Source organism: Pleurodeles waltl, chromosome 4_1 (assembly GCF_031143425.1).
Source record: "Pleurodeles waltl isolate 20211129_DDA chromosome 4_1, aPleWal1.hap1.20221129, whole genome shotgun sequence".
Lineage (NCBI taxonomy): Eukaryota > Metazoa > Chordata > Amphibia > Caudata > Salamandridae > Pleurodeles > Pleurodeles waltl.
This window is the reverse complement of record NC_090442.1, coordinates 192,296,395-192,319,642: the sequence shown is the minus strand read 5'-3', so window position 1 is coordinate 192,319,642 and position 23,248 is coordinate 192,296,395. Positions and strand designations below refer to the sequence as shown.

The 23,248-nt window shown below is 45.6% G+C and overlaps 1 protein-coding gene across 1 annotated transcript in view; it reads right to left on the bottom strand.

Moving 5' to 3' along the window:
• LOC138288494 (adenosine deaminase 2-like) overlaps positions 1-22,015 on the bottom strand; it is a 341,185-nt gene extending 319,170 nt beyond the window's left edge. The window contains exon 1 of the mRNA XM_069230046.1: positions 21,707-22,015. Within this exon, the coding sequence (XP_069086147.1) occupies positions 21,707-22,013 (307 nt within the window). The 5' untranslated portion in view covers positions 22,014-22,015. The remainder of the gene's footprint in view (positions 1-21,706) is intronic.
• Positions 22,016-23,248: the final 1,233 nt, after the last annotated feature.

Here is a 23,248-nt window from a genome sequence, read left to right as displayed (position 1 = left end):
GCTTGCTTTGAATGTTAGTGAGGGACTGCTGTGAGGAAAGAGCGGGGAGGAAGCGGCTAGTGGAGACCGAATAAACAACACCCACTGAATGAACCCGCTTTTTTGATATCATTACATAAGGGATCTCTCAACCCTCCTAAAAGCGCAGACAGGTTGCTGCCTGCACATAGAAACATGGAGCAACTGCTTCAAAGCCGGTCCGTATTTCATTTGAATGTGCTGCCCACAGAGTGCTCCCGGAAAAACAAGGAAAATGCGCTGCATTGTATAATACGGCCCTAGGTGTACAAAACATGTCAACCGTGGCCACAAATGTAAGCCACTGCACCATATCTCCTCAATGCCTGCACACACAAATAGACTCTTTTTGTAACAGGCAAGTACAATGGAAAGACTTAAGCAGAGTGAGTCCACGTGTTCTACCATGACTGTGTACAGCACCCCGGCTGGCCTTTCCACATGATACTGCCTTTGGCTACCTAAAAGAGAGAGCGCAAGTGGGACACCCTGCAGTACATATGTTTGATGCATTATTTAAACAATTTACTTGGATTCTACGAAGTCCTGGCACCAGTGCTTCGAACTAATAAAGTCAAAGTATTGATGTGCAGAATCAGGGTTGTGTGAGTCCCAGAAAACGGTGGCCCTAGAACAAATAAAGAAATCCCTAGCAGGACAATATTCAAATTCAAAACCATAAAGGTTTATTCAAAATTAAGAAACATTACAGAAGGCAAAAAGTAGTGAGTTAGATTCAAACAAGCACCAATAATGCATAAAATAAAGTAAATTTGGAGAGGTCATAACATAACGAAATAGCCAGAACCAAATATAGTTCAGTAATGAACTAACATATATCTACTCAGTTTCTAACTCTAGGAAGAGTCTAATATAAAGTGAGAGAACAGTCTCGCATGAATACTGTTCGGTAAGAAAGCAGGAAAAGTATATTTGAAACGTCAGATAACAGTCTGACATGGGACTGTTTGGTTGCAAGGTAAAGGAACGTCTCTAAGCATAAACCAATTAAGCAAACTGTTGTGGAGTCTGCCTTCATGGAAGCGAGCAAATGTTCTAAAAAAAAGTCCGGAACACTCCTAGAGAGGGCACATAATATAATTTCTCTGAAACAATGCACTCGACATGGCGTGAAGTGGTATCATAGAGCTGTACTAACAAAGATACATGACATAATCAGTCAACATCACAGGAATTGTGCTACATAAAATACGTTATTTTATTTAGGAAACACTTAAAGTATGAATAAATAAATATGAATCCCCTTTAATCCACAAACATTGCAATATTGTAGCAAACTACACAATAAGTCATTTTAAATTTAACTACAGTTGTGGCTTGGGCAGCAACAAGCTTGAGTACTGCAACATACAAGAACATCTCCACATGGCTTCCTCCCAAGCCACACAATTAATTCAGTATAAGAGAACAACACCGTGAAATGAATTCCATTTTGACTATTTTATGAAAACGAAAAACACATAGGAGAAAAAAACATGCATGTAGGAAACGTGTTGCAATTTTAAAAGACACCTTTTTCTTGAACATCTTTAAAATGGATTTCAGTGGCAACAAGCAAAGGCCCATTAAGTTGACAGTTATGGTAAGTTAAACAACATGTAAATAAATATTATTTTCTAATTAACAAAAAAGCCCTCTCAGTTTCCTCTCTTGGGTGATTTTTGATTCATCATAATCTACCTTATTGTACGCTACAATTATTCCATCATGTTTTTCTTTAACTTTGTCTTCTCTAAGGCCTTTATTTCTTTATAGACTCTAGAGTGTAGTCATCAAGTACAATATCTTTCATTTTTCTTTTTCTGGTTGTCTTCTTCTTGATTTTTGATTCATCATAATCTACCTTATTGTACGCTACAATTATTCCATCATGTTTTTCTTTAACTTTGTCTTCTCTAAGGCCTTTATTTCTTTATAGACTCTAGAGTGTAGTCATCAAGTACAATATCTTTCATTTTTCTTTTTCTGGTTGTCTTCTTCTTTATTACACAGTCACGTTTCAACGCTTCCCTAAAACATATAACTTCCAAAAGTATTAGTGGAGGAAACAGACCAATTAGACTAAGAATAATTATAATAGTAGGTGTTAGTATCCTTTTTAATAAACCACCAAACCATTTATTATTCATTGCATTTGTTTTTCTATTCAAACTGAACCACGAACCACGAACCAATCACTTCCCATGCACCATTCACTCCAAAGATTTGGATACATGCAAAATATTAGTTCTATTATTATTAATATATGTAATAATTAGTTTGTGATTATCAGGTGCAAATGTACACCATTGCTAGACCTTTATTACACTGCACACACCACCTTCCTTTGTAAGTAACATAGCTAAAGTAAACCTATTTTGTACAACCATTGCACAGATAGCTACCAACTCTTTAGTAATTATTTTATTGATGCATCTGCAGAGTTAGTAGATAAATGATCCATTAAAGTACACAACCTTCTAATTTTCACATCATTCAAAGCTACTCCAAAGGGGGAATCCACATACCAAATATATCCATGAGCACTTAACTAAATCCATGTCACACCCTTTTAAGAATCAGTTCACTCTCCTCATTCATCTCACCTATATGATACACTCTTGAAACGACTAATGCAAGATAGGATGCAAGACTTACCCAGTTCCTTGGAATGTTAAAATAAGCTGCTTTACCACACTCACATGAAAAATACTTCTAAATATAGGGTCATAAGCAACATATAATCTCTTTCAGCTGTACAATTATAATTGCACACACTTGTCCCAATCACCTCTGACGTTTACAGTTCATCATGTTTCTCACACATCAGACATATAACTCCTTTCTTTGCCTGATTAATTCTAATTTTAGAATCTACTTTTGAATCTCAAAATTTCTCTTCAGCTTAAATCTCTTTTACTTCTGCAGCATTTCTGCTAATTTTCACTCTCCTTTCATTAAATTCTCTAGTAAAGGTATGATGTATATCAGTCAACTTACACATACTCCTCTCATTTGTTTTATTAAAACTTCGGTTGGGTAGCATAATAGATCTATTATGTTTGCTAGCAGAAGCCAAATTCCTCATTTTAGGTAATTCATTAAAAGGTAACTCACAATCCTTTTAAAATAGAATTGCCAGATAGACAAGAGATACTGTAAATCAGAGGGAGTTGAAAATATTTTTCTCCATCTTTAACAGAAGAAGACAGATAAGTACATTCCCTCTTTAATAGAAGTAAACAGATAAGTACATACGTAACAATTTGCAACAGTCATTATCTTCTGATATTATGTAAGCAAATTAACATAAGTATTTCCCTAAACTTTCCAAAAGAAACCTCTCCATGATCTAATCTACTATCTATAAAAGCATTACTGTGATATAAATACATTTTATTTTCATAGGTATGTCCAACCAGATAGTATGGACTTACTAATAAATTGATCAATATTAATAAAGTGGAAATTGTAGGAAACTGGATGCTTGTTTGCAGTCCCCCCAACTTTTTGCCTGATATCTGATGCTAACATGATTGAGTGTGTGCTGGGATTCTGCTAACTAGGCCCCAGCATCAGTGTTCTTTCCGAAAACTGTACCATTGTTCCCACAATTGGCGCACCCCCTGGCACACAGCTAAGTCCCTTGTAAAGGTACCAGTAGTATTAAGGGATCTGTGGCCAGTGAGGGTCCTGAAGGGCTGCAGCATGTACTGTATTGTGCCACCCTAAGGGACTCCTCACCAAACACATGCACACTGCCATTGTAGCTTGTATGTGTTGGTGGGGAGAAAAAGTTAACGTACATGGCATACCTCACAAGGTGCCATGCCCACAACCCACTGCCTGTGGCATGGGTAAGTCACCCCTCTAACAGGCCTTAAAGCCCTCAGGCAGAGTGCACTATTACACAGGTGAGGGCATAGCTGCATGAGCAATTTGCCCCTACAGTGTCTAAGTCCATTCTTAGACATTGTAAGGGCAGTGTGGTGATATTAAGTACATGGGCTGGGAGTTTGTCATTACGAACTCCACAGCTCCATGATCGCTTCACTGAAGACTAGGAAGTTTGGTACCAAACTTCTCAGCACTATAAACCCACACTGATGCTAGTGTTGGATTTATTGTAAAATGCGCACAGAGGGCACCTTAGAGATACCTCCTGTATTTTACCCAACCCTTTAGTGCAGGACTGACCAGTCTGTGCCAGCCTGCCACTAACAGACAAGTTTCTGACCCCACAGGGCAAGAGTCTTTGTGCCCTCTGGGGTCAGAAACAAAGCTTGCTCTGGGTGGAGGTGCTTCACTCCTCCCCCTGTAGGAACTGTAACACTTGACAGTGAGCCTCAAAGGCTCAGGCCTTCTGTTACAGTGCCCCAGGTCACTCCAGCTATTGGAGATGCCCATCCCCCGGATCAAGTCCCACTTTTTTGTGGCATGTCCGGCAAGAAAACTAGGAAAAACAAGGAGTGACCACTTCAACTGGGACCACCCCTAAAGTGTCCAGAGCTGAAGTGACCCCCTCCTGGAAGAAACATCCATCTTGTTTTGAAGGATAGGGACTAATAGGGTTAGGAATGTGTCTCCCTCCCCAAAGTGAGCGGGCACAGGAACGGTGTAGCCACCCTCAGGGACAGTAGCTATTGGCTACTGCCCTCTGACCCCTGTAATGCCCCTAAATCTAGAAGTTAGGGGCACCCCTGAACCTTGCTCACCAGATTCAATCTCAAGAAGAAAGAAGGACTGCCAAGCCGACCCCAGAAGTGAAGACTCCACACGACAACTTACTTGGCCCCAGCCTTGCCAGCCTGTCTGCAGCTTCAAAGAGCCCTGCTCCAAGAAGGTGATGCATCCTCCTGGACCAGCAACCTCTACAAACCCCCAGAGGACTGCCTGCCCAGCAAAGGACCAAGAACTCTAGAGGACAGCGGCACTGTCCAGAAGAAACCTCCAAAAGGGACTCCAGACCCACCCCGGAGCCATGAACCCTGCCCACTCTGCACCCGACACCCACGGACAGAGTACAGGTGGCCCACCGGTCCAGAGAAGGTCCCCAGGTGATTCCGACCTCAAGGCCTCTCTGGGTTGACCCCTCCTGGCCAACATACGGATGGCTGCAGCCTGAATCCAGAGGACCCACCTGACCGCGACCAGACCCAACAAAGATTCCAGATGCCCAAGGAGACCCCTGCACCCGCAGCCCCCTGGCCCTGGGGAACCTGACTGATGGTCCAGCACCATCCAGCAGCAACCTCTCCTGCCTGTCCAGTGTTTAGTTTCCCAGAACAAACCCCCTGGATCCAGCCTGTAGCATCTTTTGTGACCCCGAGGTTCCCCCTTTGAAAAGCATTGGGTGCCCAGCTCTGTGTTTGCACCCTGCACCCGGTTGACCCTGTGCCGCTGAGGGTATGTATTTGGTGTGATCCTGTGCCCACTCCACCTCCCCCCCCCGGTACTAACCTCAACCCCCCAGGCCTGTGTCCTGAAACCATGGGTACTTATCTGCAATCTCTTTTCTACTAAGTCCCCCCAGTCCTCATAGTATGCCATTGCAAATCCGACGCCAACTTTGACCTCTGCACCCTGCCATCCCCATGTTGCTGGTGGTGCACTTTTGGGGTCAGCCTAAACTTTGACCTGTGGACATCCTAATCCCCGAAGGCTGGAGTTGTAGGTTATGTACTTTCCTGTTAACTGTGCTAACACTCGCCCCCCAGGACTCTTTTGACTCCTATGAAAAATTGCACTGCCAAGCATTGAAATTGAAAAGTGGTACTCACTTGTAAATTGCTTTACCTGCAATAACCAAAGTACATTTGATACCTATGCTTGATACTTACTTACAACTATACTTACCTGCAACAAAGACCTTTTGGTTCTAGTGATAAAGTAACAAAATATATTTTTGCTATATAAAAACAATTGGCCTGGAGTTAGTCATTGACTGAGTGCCTCATTAATTGACTGTGTGTGTACAACAAATGCTTTGCACTACCCTTTGATAAGCCTAACTGCTCGACCACACTACCATAAAAGAGAGCATTAGTATTATTTACTTGAGCCTCTGTTAAGCCTCTGGGGAACCCCTGGACTCTGTGCACACTATACCTCATTTTGGTATAGTATATGCTGAGTCAGCTTTCAACAAAAATGAACCTGAAAAACTACCTGTAAAGGCAAGGAAACTTTTTGCTAACAAGTAGTCATCATATTTCGATAAAAACATGCAAAAACTAAAACTAAGTGCCCAATTTATTTATTAGTGGTCAGACTGTCCTCTGACCGGGGTGACAGAGTATTTTACTCAGTCGTCCTGGCGGAGGTCTCAACTGCAAAATTTATAAATGTCCATTAGGCCAGCAGACATTTAATGCACTGGAAAGAACCTCCGTAAAGGCAGTTCCTATCAGCGCATTATAGCTTTGCTGTATGGTTCCGTCAAACTTGACAGAGCCATACAACATAGTTACATTTTTATTTATTTTCAAAACCAAACCCTCAAAGTAGGATTTGTTTTTTGGAAATAAAAACAATGCTCCCCGCGCCTTGGGCGTTATCTCTGATGGCAAGGGGCATGTAGGAAACTGGGCTTCTGTGCAGATGCCCCCCCACTTTTTGCTCCCTTTTAGGACTACCAGATTCTGATCTTCGATTTTCTTGACAGTGCACTGAAGCCTGGTAATCAGACAGGTTTTAAGAGCCCTAAAGTAGAGGGCATTATAATACGTGTGAGGACAAATATGCATGAGCAGATATGCCCCTGTGATGTCTAGTTCTATTTCTAGACATTGAAGGTGACTGGGTAGCCATCTAAAGGCATGTACTGGACATTGGTCAGCACAAGTGACCCAGCTACATGATGGCTGCATGGAAAATAGTGGAGTTTGGTATCAAACACCTTGTCATAATAAATCCATACTGATGCCAGTATTGGATTTATTATGACATGCACACAGAGGGCATCTTAGAGGTGCCCCGTAAAACCTACTAGTCCTCTAGTGCTGGCTGACTGGTATCAACCAGCCTGCCCCCAAAGACAAGTTTCTGACCCCCTGGCGGTGAAAGCCACTGCTCTCCAAGGTTAGAAACAATGCCTGCTCTGGCATGAGGTGTTATCACCTCTGCTAACAGGATGGCTAGTAAATCTGCATGCCAATGCCAGGGAATTCAAAGTCCCGGCCGCTTTTGATATGTGACCCCAGACTCCCCTAGACCTGGGAGAGGCAACCCACTGCCCTGAGGTCCATTTGGCACCAGGACAGGCGGGAAAATTAGCTATGCAGGAGGCGTGTTGAACTGCCAGACTGGACTCACCTATAGGGTGACCACCCTGAAGTGCACACAAAATTAGGAATCCTACCATCTTGTGAATGGTGGAATTAAGAATTCTGGGACAGGTTGATGCCCACTCCCCAAAGGAAGTGCTCATCTAGGGGTTGTAGCGACCTCATGGTTAAGTAACCCATTGGCTACTGCCCTTTGCTCCCCTTATTGCCCCTAATTTGAGGATTTAGAGGACCAACTGATACCAGGACTTCAGATTTCGATGGACAAAGAGAAATAGTGGACAAAGAAGAGTGCTATCCCAAGAACAGAGGAGCAACGACTGACTTGGCACCAACCCTGCCAGCCTGCCTGCTGCCCCCAGCAATCGTGGAAGAAACAGACTCGTCCTGCCACTGTGCAGACTCCAAGAAACCCAGAGGGTGGCCAGGGCTTTGCCAATCACTAGAGAATCTTCCTTGCAGTAGAGGAGCTACTCCCCTGCAGTCGCAGGCACCAACACTTACAGCAGCCAAGGCTTTGGTGTCCAGTCCGGCATCAATGCCAAGGATAACCAACCTGCATGTCTAGGGACTTCAGGGGCAGTGAGACCCACATCATGAGTAGCCCAGGTGACCTGCTTGCCCCACTTATGCAGAACCCAAGACAAAGAGTGAGCCCCCAACTGACACCAACTGACACCTCAAAGTGCCTCTGCACCTGCTCCCCACAGCCCAAGTCTGAGGGAGGCCGAGCAAGATGACAGTGCCCACAGGGGTCCAAAGACCTACAAAAGCCAACCTCATCTTTGGGTCTGACCACACTGGACTTCCGGTCGCCGCCTGCAGCCTCTATCTGCAGGCATCTCTCCAACCGCGAGTGACTCCAGCAAGCAAACTCAATGCCAGAAGACACCACTGCACCCGAGCCTCCAAGCCCAAAGAGAAGTGGACCAATGGTGTCCCTATGTCCTTAAGCATCTCAAGGGTCAAGCTCCCCCTGTAAGTTCCCTCAGACTGCCCCCCAGTCCCTGCTGGCAGCCTCTTTGCAACCAGACCAATCTCCATTGAAGTGAAAGGAACACCCAACGCTGCAACACACCTCTGCACCCAGACGCCCCAGAGCCCCCGAAGTGACCTGTTGGAAAATTAGGTGGGCGGACTTACAGGTCGGCCCTTACTCCATCGGGCATTGAAGGGGTCTATCTACTGCAGAGATGGAGGAGTCTCTGCCGTGGTTACACCAAAGTTCTGCCCACCTTTAAAACTTGTGGGGAGATGTAGGAAGTTGGCTCTGTATGTAGTATTTCAAAGTAAGAAATAGCATGCACAGAGTCCAAGGGTTCCCCTTAGAGGTAAGATAGTGGCAAAAAGAGATAATTCTAATGCTCTATTTTGTGGTAGTGTGGTCGAGCAGTAGGCTTATCAGAGGGTAGTGTTAAGCATTTGTTGTACACACACAGGCAATAAATGAGGAACACACACTCAGAGACAATTCCAGGCCAATAGGTTTTTGTATAGAAAAATATATTTTCTTAGTTTATTTTAAGAACCACAGGTTCAAGATTTACAAACAATACTTTAAATGAAAGGTATTTCACTTAGGAACTTTAGGAACTTTGAATTAGCAAAATAGCATATGCAGTTTTCACACAAATGGCAAATAGCTATTTTAAAACTAGACCGTGCAATTTTCAACAGTTCCTGGGGGAGGTAAGTGTTTGTTAGTTTTGCAGGTAAGTAAACCACCTACAGGGTTTAAAGTTGGGTCCAAGGTAGCCCACCGTTGGGGGTTCAGGGCAACCCCAAAGTTACCACACTAGCAGCTCAGGGCTGGTCAGGTGCAAAGGTCAAAGTGGTGCCCAAAACGCATAGGCTTCAATGGAGAAAGGGGTGCCCCGGTTCCAGTCTGCCAGCAGGTAAGTACCCGCGTCTTCGGAGGGCAGACCAGGGGGGTTTTGTAGGGCACCTGGGGGGCACAAGTCAGCACAAAAAGTACACCCTCAGAGGCACGGGGTCGGCTGGGTGCAGTGTGCAAACAGGCATCGGGTTCGCAATAGGTTTTAATGGGAGACCAAAGGGTCTCTTCAGCGATGCAGGCAGGCAAGGGGGGGGCTCCTCGGGGTAGCCACCACCTGGGCAAGGGAGAGGGCCACCTGGGGGTCGCTCCTGCACGGGAGGTCGGATCCTTCAGGTCCTGGGGGCTGCGGGTGCAGTGTCTTTACCAGGCGTCGGTTCTTTGAAGCAGGCAGTCGCGGTCAGGGGGAGCCTCGGGATTCCCTCTGTAGGCGTTGCTGTGGGGGTCAGGGGGGTCAACTCTGGCTACTCACGGTCTCGCAGTCGCCGGGGAGTCCTCCCTGTAGTGTTTGTTCTCCACAAGTCGAGCCGGGTGCGTCGGGTGCAAAGTCTCACGCTTCCGGCGGGAAACGTGTGTTCTTTCAAAGTTGCTTCTTTGTTGCAAAGTTGCAGTCTTTGTGGAGCAGAGCCGCTGTCCTCAGGAGTTCTTGGTCCCTTTAGATGCAGGGTAGTCCTCTGAGGCTTCAGAGGTCGCTACACCCTGTGGAACGCGTCGCTGGAGCAGTTCTTTAGCAATGGGGAGACAGGCCGGTAGAGCTGGGGCCAAAGCAGTTGGTGTCTCCGTCTTCTCTGCAGGTTTTTCAGCTCAGCAGTCCTTCTTTGTCTTAGGTTGCAGGAATCTAGTTTCCTAGGTTCTGGGGAGCCCCTAAATACTGAATTTAGGGGTGTGTTTAGGTTTGGGAGGGCAGCAGCCAATGGCTACTGTCCTTGAGGGTGGCTACACCCTTTTGTGCCTCCTCCCTGAGGGGAAGGGGGGCACATCCCTATTCCTATTGGGGGAATCCTCCAAAATCAAGATAGAAGATTTCTAAAGGCAGGGGTCACCTCAGCTCAGGACACCTTAGGGGCTGTCCTGACTGGTGGGTGACTCCTCCTTGTTTTTCTCATTATCTCCCTTGGACTTGCCGCCAAAAGTGGGGCTGTGTCCAGGGGGGCGGGCATCTCCACTGGCTGGAGTGCCCTGGGGCATTGAAACACGAAGCCTGAGCCTTTGAGGCTCACTGCTAGGTGTTACAGTTCCTGCAGGGGGGAGGTGTGAAGCACCTCCACCCAGAGCAGGCTTTTGTTTCTGTCCTCAGAGAGCACAAAGGCCCTCACCACATAGGGGTCAGAAACTCGTCTCTCAGCAGCAGGCTGGCACAGACCAGTCAGTCCTGCACTGAACAATTGGGTAAAATACAGGGGGCATCTCTAAGATGCCCTCTGTGTGCATTTTTTAATAAATCTAACACTGCATTTTTTAATAAATCTAACACTGGGTTTATTATTCTGAGAAGTTTGATACCAAACTTCCCAGTATTCAGTGTAGCCATTATGGAGCTGTGGAGTTCGTTTTTGACATACTCCCAGACCATATACTCTTATGGCTACCCTGCACTTACAATGTCTAAGGTTTTGCTTAGACACTGTAGGGGCGTAGTGCTCATGCACCTATGCCCTCACCTGTGGCATAGTGCACCCTGCCTTAGGGCTGTAAGGCCTGCTAGAGGGGTGACTTACCTATGCCATAGGCAGTGTGAGGTTGGCATGGCACCCTGAGGGGAGTGCCATGTCGACTTAGTCATTTTCTCCCCACCAGCACACACAAGCTGGCAAGCAGTGTGTCTGTGCTGAGTGAGGGGTCCCTAGGGTGGCATAAGACATGCTGCAGCCCTTAGAGACCTTCCCTGGCATCAGGGCCCTTGGTACCAGGGATACCAGTTACAAGGGACTTACCTGGGTGCCAGGGTTGTGCCAATTGTGGAGACAATGGTACATTTTAGGTGAAAGAACACTGGTGCTGGGGCCTGGTTAGCAGGGTCCCAGCTCACTTCTCAGTCAAGTCAGCATCAGTATCAGGCAAAAAGTGGGGGGTAATTGCAACAGGGAGCCATTTCCTTACAGGAGACCATTATGTTGGGGGAAAGGGTACATATAAAACCGGCCCTAAATCTCAAAATTGCGAAATGATAGTCTGAATCCTTGTCATTCAAGCCAGTCACAAATCCAGCTACATGTATTGAACCTAATACTTGTCATCATGTAATGCACAGGTGAAACCTCTCCAGGTATTTTCTGATACTCCATAATTGATATGCTAAGGGCTTTAGGCTTTTTCAATACAGCACCAATTATTACTCACTCAAAATAACCAATGAATGACAGCGAAACTCTGTGGTGATGTCTCACCAATCCCAGAGCAACTCCTCGGCTGATTAATCAATTGCAGGGCAACTTCATCGTGAATGGGAAAACAATTGCCCAGCCTTTCTCAATGAACCCACACAAATAAACCAAAATAAATCTTGTCTGTCCAACTTTAAAAAAGGAGAAAATCAGCAGGCTAGTATATCATGAATCTTACAAACAATAGAAACACGACTAGCATCTTTGCATTACTTGTCGAACCTAATTCACTCTAATGCAGACTGACATCCAGTGACAATACACCCTTGACTAGTGCAATTACTCCTTTGCACCATACAGCAAGTAACACCAACCTAAATTAGAAACACAAAACCTTAGGAAGACTCTTGTATACAGAAATTCCTATGTGTGTGAAAGTGGCGCCTTTATGCAGACAAGTTCAATAATAATATCTCAAAATCTTGGATTTCGACATATCCAATTACAAAACCAATCAATAATAAAGCAAAACTTCTTTTAAGTGAGTGACATATAAGAAAAGTACATCAAAATCACAGTGATCAAACCACAAATTGAACCCAGAATCAACATCGCATAACCAAAAACCTCATGTGCAGCATAACAATCCATCGGCCAGCACAAACCACAATATCACACCAAAATTCTCTCAATTACCAGAATCATTCCGCCCTTTTCACAGTTACAATCCTTTCTACTCAGGAACAGCACTGCAAGTCAGGAACTTGGCAAAATCAACTAGGATTAACAACTTTGGAAAATCCACTAAAACTGAGGACAGAGTAAAAAAGGAAATATCTGAAGTGGAAATGAGGTGCTCTTAATTTGCAATCATCCTTTGCTGCCACAAATTTGTGGGCACAGGGATCCCCGAAACCCCACCCCAAAAATTGCACCATAAAAGTTTACCTCAACAGAGTGCCCGTGGGTTGATGAATTGGAAACTGTGTTATACTTCAAAATCATGTGGCAATGTATCTTCAAGGTAAAGCATCTCCCACACATCTAAAATACAGTCATTTACAAAGGGTCCACTCTATAATTGAGTTTTTAGATCAGCTGAATACATTTAAATTTTAAGATTTATTACAAAAATTTAAAAGATGAGGTACAATAATAGCCATGAATGCTCTCAGCAAATACAGAATCACGGAGTAATCCAAATTCAGAAATAGTCTAAATCCCAAATATTCTAAGTTCCAGAATATCAAAAGAGAAGTGGACAGCACCCCAAGCCACATAGGAAAACTCTCAGGAAAGTTCTCTCAAAATTGAGGGTTGATAAACACTATTTTTGCATAATGAATCACTGAAACTGCTAAATCATTTTGGAATGATCAAAAGTGTAACATTCGGGTGGATCAGGGGGCCCTGTGGCTATTGCAATGCCAGCTGGGCCTGGTGCAGCAACAATACAGTCTGCTACTTCTGGGGGAGGCCAGGTTGGCACGAAGGGCTACCCAGAGTAGAATCTACCAGTGGGGAGATAAGTCAAGCAGACTCCCATAAACTGTGTTAAAATGCTTCTAAAACAAATATTGTGCCACAAATCAGGGGCAGCAGGACACACTGTTGACAGATCCTAGGAAGGTATAGCACTCAGATTCCAAACCTCCCTTCAATCCGTCTACGACCGTCGAGACTTGCTACCCCGTGACCAAATTACTGCCTTCCTTGCTGACCTGCTCTTACTGGCCTTGCCCGGTGACGCACGGACACAATTGGACGCAGACATCACTGGGACTGACGTCTCTGTGGTGGCAGAGGGTCTCCGATTTGGGAGAGCCCCTTGGCTCGAATGGGTTCCCGGGGGCGATCTTCTTTTAAATCTTCATGCCCAAAATAGGGAAACACCTACAGAAGGCTATACAAGCCGCCTCAGCGGAGACACAAATGCCCCATGGCTGGCGTCATGCCTAAATATTAGTTTTTCCCAAGCCGCCCAGTAGCGTGGATTTCTACCGACCCATCTCACTGCTGAATGGCGAGGCCAAATTATTGGCCAAAATACTAGCAGACAGACTTCTCCCCCATATTACTACACTCATCCATTAGGACCAAGCTGGTTTCATGCTGGGGCACGCAACATGGCACAATATAAGGCGAGTATCAAATGCCATCGACCTCGCTGGCTGCCTCGGATCCCCGGCCCCCATCTTGTCAGAGGATGTTGACAAAGCATTTGATTTTTTAAACTGGGAATATTTGTTTGCCCTAATGTCGAGATTGAACGTTGGTCCCTGTTTTCTATCTTCCATTTGCCCACTATATATCGATCTTACGACTGCAGTGCGAGAGGCGGGGCATGTTTCCGATGGATTTCTGATCTGCCGGGTTCGTGCCAGGGTTGTCCCCTCTCCCCCCTATTATTCGCCCTCGTTACTGAACCTCTGGCGGTGTGTGTGAGGATGGACACACAGGTAAGGGGATTCGAGTAGGGACCAGGTTTGTTGGACAGATTCACCCTCTAAGCCGACAATATTCTGTTCTTCTTGATGGACCCCGAACACACTGGCTCCCGCATACTCCAAATCCCACAAATATTCGGTGAGACATCGGGCCTCTTCATAAATCCTTCCAAATCTGTCATATTGCCGTTAAACGGGGCCCTGCGTTTGGACGTCTAATATTCCTATAACAGATACTGGCTTTAAATACTTAGGAGTTTTCCACTCGCTGGATGCACAACTGTCGTGGGCTACAAACATTGTAGTGTCCATACCTAAAATGCAAGAGGAAATCCATACATGGTCCCTGCTACCTCTGTCCTGGCCGTTCAGCTATATTCAAGATGTTCACCCTCCCCGGATATTGTATCATCTACAGACCTTTTCGTATGTCATCTCCAGAAGCTGGTTCAGACAGGTTACCTCCAACTTGTCTGGATTTCTCTTGGCCGGATGGACCGCCCGTGTGGCCATAACCACATGTGTTCAGTCCACTTATTCCAGAGGCATAGTCGTGGAGTATATATATTCCTATTATGCAGCGTCACACCTACTCATAATAAACAAGTGGTGGTGCGCCCGCCACGATGATCCTGCATACGCCACTGAAAGATGGGTGATGGGTAATACTACTCTACTGTGCCTCCTGTATGGCAGCACCAAACTAGACCTGCTGCCCTCTGCAACCCGGGTGGTGGTTAGGGTGTGGCATACCACCTGTGACGTTGGCGTTGGTGGGGGAGGCCCACTGAATGCACGCCATTATGGCACAGGACTTTTTTGGGTCCAGTGGCCAAAATAGAGGGCTTTCAAAACTGGAACCTGATAGGCGTCTCGATCTTGGGAAATATCATGACTGGTGCAGTGCACAAATACTTCCAGGAATTACAGCAAAAATGTCATTTACACCTCACATCAGACACCTAGATACCTTACCTGATTTCAACCCCCTCGAGGGAAAACTTCTTATTGGTGACATGGGTGCTCATAAAATCTCCACATTATACATTCACTGATTATTAATGAGGCGAGTCCACTCACTTCCCTTTGACTAGCCTGGGAAAACCACCTGGACAATGACGATTGGGCCGATGTCCTGAGAGCACCAAGAGAGGCGGCAATCTCGACCCGGCTACACCTTATTCAATTTAAATACTAGCACACGGCATACCACACCAGACACAGATTGTGGCAAATGAGAGTGGTGGGATCCCCGCGGTGACTTAGATGCGACGCTGCAGAGGGTACCTTCCTCCAATCAATCAATCTTTGTAAAGTGCGGCTACTCACTCGTGAGGGTCTCAAGGCCCTGGGGGGAGGCAAGGTGCCTCATCTGAAGAGCCACATCTTGAGGTTCTTCCTGAAGATTGTTAGCAACAGGCTTTGTCTGAGGTGCCGGGGGGGGGGGGTTGTTCCAGCTCTTTGCTGCAGTGTAGGTGAAAGATCCTCCGGCAGTGGCTTTGCGGATACTAGGGACGGTGGCCAGGGCCATCTAGGAGGAGCAGAGGGATCTGGCGGGGTGTGGAATGAGCCCGCTGGTTCAGGTAGGCTGGTCCTTTGTTGTGTATGGCCTTGTATGTGTGGGTGAGAAGCCTGAAGGTGATTCGCTTCTCGACCAGTAGCCAGTGGAGGGTCCTCAGGTGTTGGGAGATGTGTTCTCGGTGAGGGAGGTCCAGAATGAGTTTGGCGGCAGCGTTCTGGATGAGTTGAAGTTTTTTGATGTTCCTAGTTGAGGTGCCAGCGTAGAAAGCGTTGCTGTAGCCGAGCTTGCTCGTGACTAAGGCGTGGATAACCGTCCTGGGACAGTCTGCTGGGATCCATCTGAAGATCTTTCAAAGTTTGCGGAGTGTGTGCCAGGAGGAGGAGCCAACAGTGTTTACCTGGCAGGTCATTGATAGGGAGGAGTCGAGGATGATTCCTAGGTTGCGGGCATGCTTGGTCGGTGCGGGGGCGCAGAGGGATGTGGGCCACCAGGAGTCATCCCAAGCTGAGGTGGCGTTTCCGAAGATGATGAGCTCTGTCTTGTTGGAGTTGAGCCTGAGGCAGCTTTCTCTCATTTATGTGGCAACAGCTTCCATTCCTGCGTGAAAATTCCTTTTGGCCGTGGCCGGGTCTTCGGTGAGGAAAATGATGAGTTGTGTATTAGCGGCATATGACACGATGTTCATACTGTGGTTTCTGACGATGGCAGCAAGAGGGGCCATGTATACATTGAGCAGTGTGGGACTCAGTGAGGATCCTTGGGGGACTCCGCAGTTGACTCCTGAGGGTCTGGAAGTGTAGGGCGGGAGTCTGACTCTCTGCGTCCTCCCGGACAGGAAGGAGTGGATCCATTCCAGGGCTCTTTTCGTGGATTTCTATGTTGTGGAGTCTGGTGTGCAGAGTGCTGTGGGAGACCGTGTCACAAGCTGCTGAGAGGTCGAGGAGTATGAGTGCTGAGGTGTGGCCGTGGTCTAGAAGGCTGCCAGGAGTGCTAGGAGGCTGGCAGGAGTGCCAGGAGTCGTCAGTAACTGCCAGGAGTGCTGTCTCCGTGCTGTGATTGCTGCGGAAGCCGGACTGGGAGCTGTCCAGGGAGTTGTTGGCCTTGATGAAATTCCATAGTTGTGCGAGGATTGCCAAGTATGAGCAAATTATTTGGCAGTAGAGAATATTTCAATTAAAAACTGCTGTACCTTGAATCCTGCAACATTGTTGCCATTGCCAGGGATGGAGCTCAGTGACAAAATAGATGAAAGTAACCATGATTTTATTGATGTGACAGAATTGTGCACCAAACCAAGACCAGACATTCAAGATGTACCACTTGAATTTGCAGATTTTATTTTATTTGTGGATGGTAATTATCTGTGTGACCACTATGGAATTCTTCGAGCAGCATTTACAGTTCGCACCATCACATATATTGTGGAAGCATTATACTTGTGTAATCTAACTTTAGCACAAGTGGCAGCATTGATCACAATTACAAGAGCATGCTGTGTAGCCAATGGATTGAGTGTTATAATCTATATGGATAGCTAATACAGTTTTGGAGTGGCCATGATCTTGACCAGTTATGGTCACAAGGCGATTTCATGACATCTGCTGGCACCCCAATAAAAATGGGCCACCAATTCTGGATTTTTTAGAGGTTCTACAATTCCCAAAGAAAATTACTGCTGTCAAATGTGCTGCAAACAAGAGTGGAGATAATATGGTTTCACTAGGGAAAAACTTTGCAAACGTAACTGTGAAATACTGTTCTCTTGCATCTGATACATTGGGAACAGAGGAAAAATGAGAGTGTGAATCACAAAATATCAATAGTTTCTTGTCAATGTTAGCTCAATCACTTGAGGAGATGAGGGAACTGAAAACTGAGGTGCCAGAGGATGAAACCAAAATATGGAGATAAAAATGAGATTTGCTTGTCAAATGATGGGAGGATTATATTACCAGATTGTATGTTGTTGCAAATGGCAAGGTAACTTCATGAGTCTACACATGTGGGACAGGATGGTATGTTGTCTTTCTTTACCAAATTATCAACTTAGTCCACATTTTAGATAGGTATCAGAGTCATTATGTCTGGGGTGTTACTAGCCAAAACATGAGCATCAGGAAAAGGGTGAATGTAAATATGAGTCACATAGGAAAATCAGAAGGTCCCTTAAAAAAACTACACAAAATGACCCACATGTAATAATTTGATGTACATTTTGGTGGTTGTTTGTAAGTGTGATGGATGGGTCGAGGCCTAACCAACCAGGTGATGTGATGCTCTCATGATAGCCATGCTTTTACTGATGAAACGGATCTCCAGATTCATGTTTGCCTACTTCTTTAGAATCAGGTAGAGGGACTCATTTCAAGAATAAGGTTATGAGGGTGCTTTGCATGACACTGAAAGTGGAGGAGAAATTTCATTGTGGATACCAGCCAGAAGCATCAGGAATCTTAGAAAGTGCCAAAGTACCCCAAAACCAAAGTTAGCCAAGATGTGCGCATCGACAAAGTTGAAATGGTCAGGTGCCCTTCCTTTAGTCATGTTAAGTATGAGGAGCACGACCAACAAGACTACAGGTTTGTCTCCTCATGAAAAAAACAGGCAGAGCAATGAGGATTCCTGGTACTCCTACCGCTGCACTTGTGCCTAATACTGATGATCTGGTCTTGGATTATTGCAAGAGTTTGGCTGATCTGGGAAGCTCTATCTCTCACCAGGTGAATTTGGGTACAGTTCAATAAATTAAGAACCATGGCATGGCCTACAGCCTGCTGTCTGGGTTGTAGTGTGGAAGCATGTGTGAAAGACATGTTTGGAAACTCGATGGAAAGACCCTTATCAAGTGATTTTTGTAACAAATAGTACTGTAAAGTGTAGACGTTTACTACATTGGATGCAGGCATCTCATACAAAGAGTGAAGACTGTTATGTTATGCTATGTTGGGTTATTTTGTGTCATGTTGTGTTGTGTCATGTCATGTCGTGTTGTCTTATTATGTGTTTTTGTAGAATGCTCTATCACCCAGGAGGGTATCCTGATGGTTAAGCATGGGCAATCCTGGCCTGCCTAAAGCTAGGCTAGTGGAAATCTATTTGAACAGCCATGTCTTCAGCGACTTGAGGAATTTAAGAATTGAAGAGGCAGCTCTGGTGTGTAGCAGCAAGTCATTCAAGGCTTTAGGAGCAATGTAGTAGAAAGCACTACCTCCAAATATGGTTCTGTCTATGCGTGGGATGTTTGCAAGTATTAGTTTGGCTAAGCAAAGGTGTCTGGCGGGTTTTGTGGAATGTGATACGATTGTTGAGGTAAGCTGTGCTAGCGTTGTGTAAGACTTTAAGTATATGTGTGAAGAGTTTAAAAAGAGCCTGTTTGTGTATAGGAAACCAGTGGAACTTCTGAAGGTGCAGATTGATGCGCGTGTGGAGTTGTAGGTTGAGTATGATCCTGGCTGCTGAGTTCTGTCTGGTTTGGAGACACCTCACCAGGTGTGTGCTGATTCTGAGTGTGTTCCCATAGTCTAGTTCACTTGTGATTAGGGCTTGAGTCAGGCTTCTGCGGGTGCTGATCAAGGGCCATTTGAAGATTTTCCCCAGCATCATCAGGGTGTGGAAGCAGAAGGCATTGACAGCTTTGACTTGGATAGTCATGGTGAGTTGATTGTATGGGACTCCGAGGTGGAGTCCCATAGCGAGGAGTTTCTGCTGAAAATCACAACTTCTGTCTTGTCTTTGTTAATTTTCAGATTGTTGGTTTTCATCTAGTCAGCAACTTCATCCATGTAGGCAGTGAACTTGTTTTGGGTTTATGGGGTTTTATCCGCGGGTAAGAGTATATGCTGTGTGTCATCAGCATAGGATAGGACATCGAATCCATGGGTATGGAAAATGCCAGAGAGCTAGAGGTCATGTGGGTGCTGAAGAGGGTAGGGCTGAGTGATGCACCTTGCTGCACTCTAGAGATGATGTAACAGCTATCCGAGCAGAAGAGGGCCGGGCTGAATAACAGGGATTGGCCAGTTAGAAAGAATAATATCCAGCAGAGTGCAGGTCCTTGGAATTCAGTTTTATGCAGTCGTTCAATGAGCATTGGGTGGGCTACTGCGGCAAAATCTGTGGAGAGGTTCAGGAGGAAGAGGGCTGCAGTGCCTCCTCTGTTCATGATCATATCAATGTTGTATGTTTCAGTGATGAAGGATGTTTCCCTGAAGTGGTTGGGTCTAAAACCAAGTTGAGTCAAGGAGATGGTGTTAGTTGAGATGGTTGTCTAGGCACCTGTTGATCAGCTTCTCTGGGACTTTGGTAAGGTAGGGTAGCAATAACTGGCTAGCGTTGTTGGGTCAGCGGAGGACCTCTTGAGAAGGTGGAGTACTGTAGAGTATTTCTAGTCATCGAGGTAGGTGGCTGTTGGGATGGAGGAGATCAGGATCGAATGGGTGGTGAGATGATTGGTTGCAGTCCTTTTATGAAGATGTAATGGGGGCAAGAGTCCAATAGGGCCTCAGAGTGGATAGACTGCATGATGGTACTTTCTTCCAGGGAGATGACATGCCAGGTTGTCAGTGTGGTTTATTTGTTTAAGAACCGGAGACAGGGCTGGCTTGGTGACGTTGGTGGAGCTGGCTGATGGGAAGATAAAATCAATCACAATGGCTCGATCTATTTGCTGCTGTCGGTGGTGGCGCTGATTGGTGGCTCAGAGAAGCTGGTGATAGTGTCTGAAGGCAGATTTAAAGGTCATGAGTGCATTGTGACAGCTTGGTGAGTGTCTAAGTATTGAGCTTGCTTTGCACGGGACAGCTCAGATACAAAGTCATTGTGAGCACTTGCTTCAGTGTCTCAATACTCAGCAAACTTTTTATGGGGCTAGTCAGTGTATATATAGTCACTATGGGAGCTGGCATCTCAGTACTGGCCTAGCATTGCATGCTGCTGATCAGAAAAGAAAGTCACTGTCAGTGCTTGCTTCTGTCTCCCAGTACTGTGCAAGCTTTTAATTGAACTGGTCAGAATAAACAGGCATTGAGTGAGAGCTCAGTGGGTGTCTTAGTACTGGGACTGCTTTGCATGAGGCAGGTCAGCATAGAATGGAATTACGACAATTTGGTGGGCATCTCAGTACTGGTACAGGCTGGCATGGACATGTTGGGATAGGAGTGCACCATGAGAGCTTGGTGAGCATCCCTGTACCGGGATTGCTTTGCATGGTGCAGGTCAGGACAAGTGCATTGTGAGAGCTTGATAGACATCTCAGTGTTGGGGTTGCTTTCCCTGTGGCATGTCAGGATAGAAGTGCATTGTGAGAGCTTGGTAGACACCTCAGTGTTGGGATTGCTTTGCCTGTGGCATGTCAGGATAGAAGTGTATTGTGAGAGCTTGGTAGACACCTCAGTGTTGGGATTGCTTTGCCTGTGGCATGTCAGGATAGAAGTGCATTGTGAGAGCTTGGTAGACACCTCAGTGTTGGGATTGCTTTGCCTGTGGCATGTCAGGATAGAAGTGCATTATGAGAGCTTCGTAGACACCTCAATGTTGGGATTGCTTTCCCTGTGGCATGTCAGGATAGAAGTGAATTGTGAGAGTTTGGTAGACACCTCAGTGTTGGGATTGCTTTGCCTGTTGCATGTCAGGATAGAAGTGCATTGTGAGAGCTTGCTGAGCATTTCTCTACTGGAATTGCTTTGTATGGGGCAGGTCGGAATGGAAATGCATTTGGAGAACTTGATGATACCTCAGTATATCTTTGCACGAAGCATGTGAGATGGACTGTGAAAGATCCAACTATGCTTTTGCAGCACTGGGCCTGCTGAAACCTTACACTTAGTGATCCGGTGCTAGAAACATTCTGTGAACTGGTTACAGTGTGAGAGAGGGAGAATGTAAGGCCCACTGCCTGATGCTCATTTTTGTAACATGAGCATTTTCTCTGTTTATAATACACGCAGACATCAATGCTCAGCTCTCTTTTGCTTCCATAGATACCTTCATACATGAAGGCACTCCTTTGGATTCTTAGGCAAAGAAGATTCAAACTAATTCACTATTAAATTTAGAACTAATCCCAAAACGTTCAGCTTTAGAAAAGGGCTTGAGACATTTGAGTGTGTGGACAGACCTCGCTTTCGAGCCTTCTGTTGATCTGTTTTTATCAGGTTCAATTTTTAATGTTTTTCCTATCACAAAGGGGTACACAAGGGTGGGAGTAATTGCACTTTATAAGAGATAAATCAAATCAAATAAAATCATGTTGGAACCTATGTAGACTCAATGTTTACCTTTTGGCATTTTCTTCAAGTAGCTAAAGACGCTGCTCTGGTCGATGATACTCTTTGCCCTGAAGAAGTGCATGCTGGGAGGGAAGGTCCCCATCCTGGTGGTCTCCGTCACCTCTTCTAGCTTAAGGCTCATGAGAGCCTGGTTGGCTTGTTCCTCATCTGCATCCAGCGTGATGTTGCCACCGATGACCATGGAAAGCTCCTTTTCCATCAAGGCATCGCGGACGCTGGGCAATGGTACAGGGTGACATATGCAGGCCAATAACAGGAGAAGCCACGCCGAAGGCCAGGTATGGTGGACTGCCATGATCATCAGTTTACTTAGATAGGGGACAAAAATACTAAAATCAATGCACATCTTAGTGTAAGATAAACTACATTCTTTAGCATAAGTAACTGGGCTATTGGGCTATAGTTGCTCTAACAGAAACATTTTTAATGATAAAGGAGAGTGGCCTGTTTCCACAGTATGCTCAACCCAAATTCATTCTCTCTCATGCTGAAGTCATCTGCTCAATTGGCCCCATATTATATGATAAAAACAAAGAAGGAGGGGGGATTTCTTTAATTGATGTAAACCATCGCTTCAAAAAAACAGACAGGACCGAGATTCATTTAAAACACTGATCTGGACCACTTGTAATTATGCCAGGATAGTTCACCTCCATTGTTTCTTGCAGTTTGTGCCACTAAAAAGGAGACCGACCATATGCAGCTCAGTTTTGACCCTTCCCCAAAAGGCTCGGTCCAGCCCAATCTACCAGGCAGGATCCCCTCTAAACGAGGACACAGGTACCCAGAAGCCTTTCCGAATTTCCAGCCTCTTCTGTGGGATAGAGTTCAAATCCTATTAAGCAGAGAGCCACTTGGCCCACCCCAGCTACTCAGGGAGACTCGGTGATAAAAAATCAAAAGGGAAGAAAGGAATGCAAGACCAAGAGCCACTGGTGATTTTTTCATGTAGCATTGCTCTTTATTGATTTTGCTAAATGTGCCATTACTGTATCACCGTTGAAAAGGACCAATCGCATACAAATCAGTCTTGGCCATGTTCACAGGGGAAACGTTCAGCTCAAACTGCTAGGCAGCATCCCATCCGCAAGAGAAGTGGTGCAAGCAGGTATAGTTTATGTGGCAGGGTGCTAGTGAACACCTCTTGGTGTGTCTGTGCCTCTTATGGAAACTGACGAAACAACACGTGATGGATAGAAGGCTTGAATTCATAAGAGCCACTGTTAAATACCCAGGGTAGCATGGCACTCAATTTAATCTCTTTCACAGACAACTTTATACAAATCAAGTTTGGCTCCTCGCCAAAATGGACAGTTCTCCCAGCTCGAGATGCTTGGCCCCATTCCTCCAGGGTGAAATCCTACAACCAGTCATATTTTGTGTCTACTCATATTTTTTTTCCATTTGTCCATCATATGTACTGGTTTGTACGCCCTAGCCTGCAAAAAGAGTTGTTGGCTAAAAAGCCTGGGCTGGCTGAAAAGTGATCCTCAGAGACGGTGGTCCTGGATTAATTTTCTGAGTGGGGGT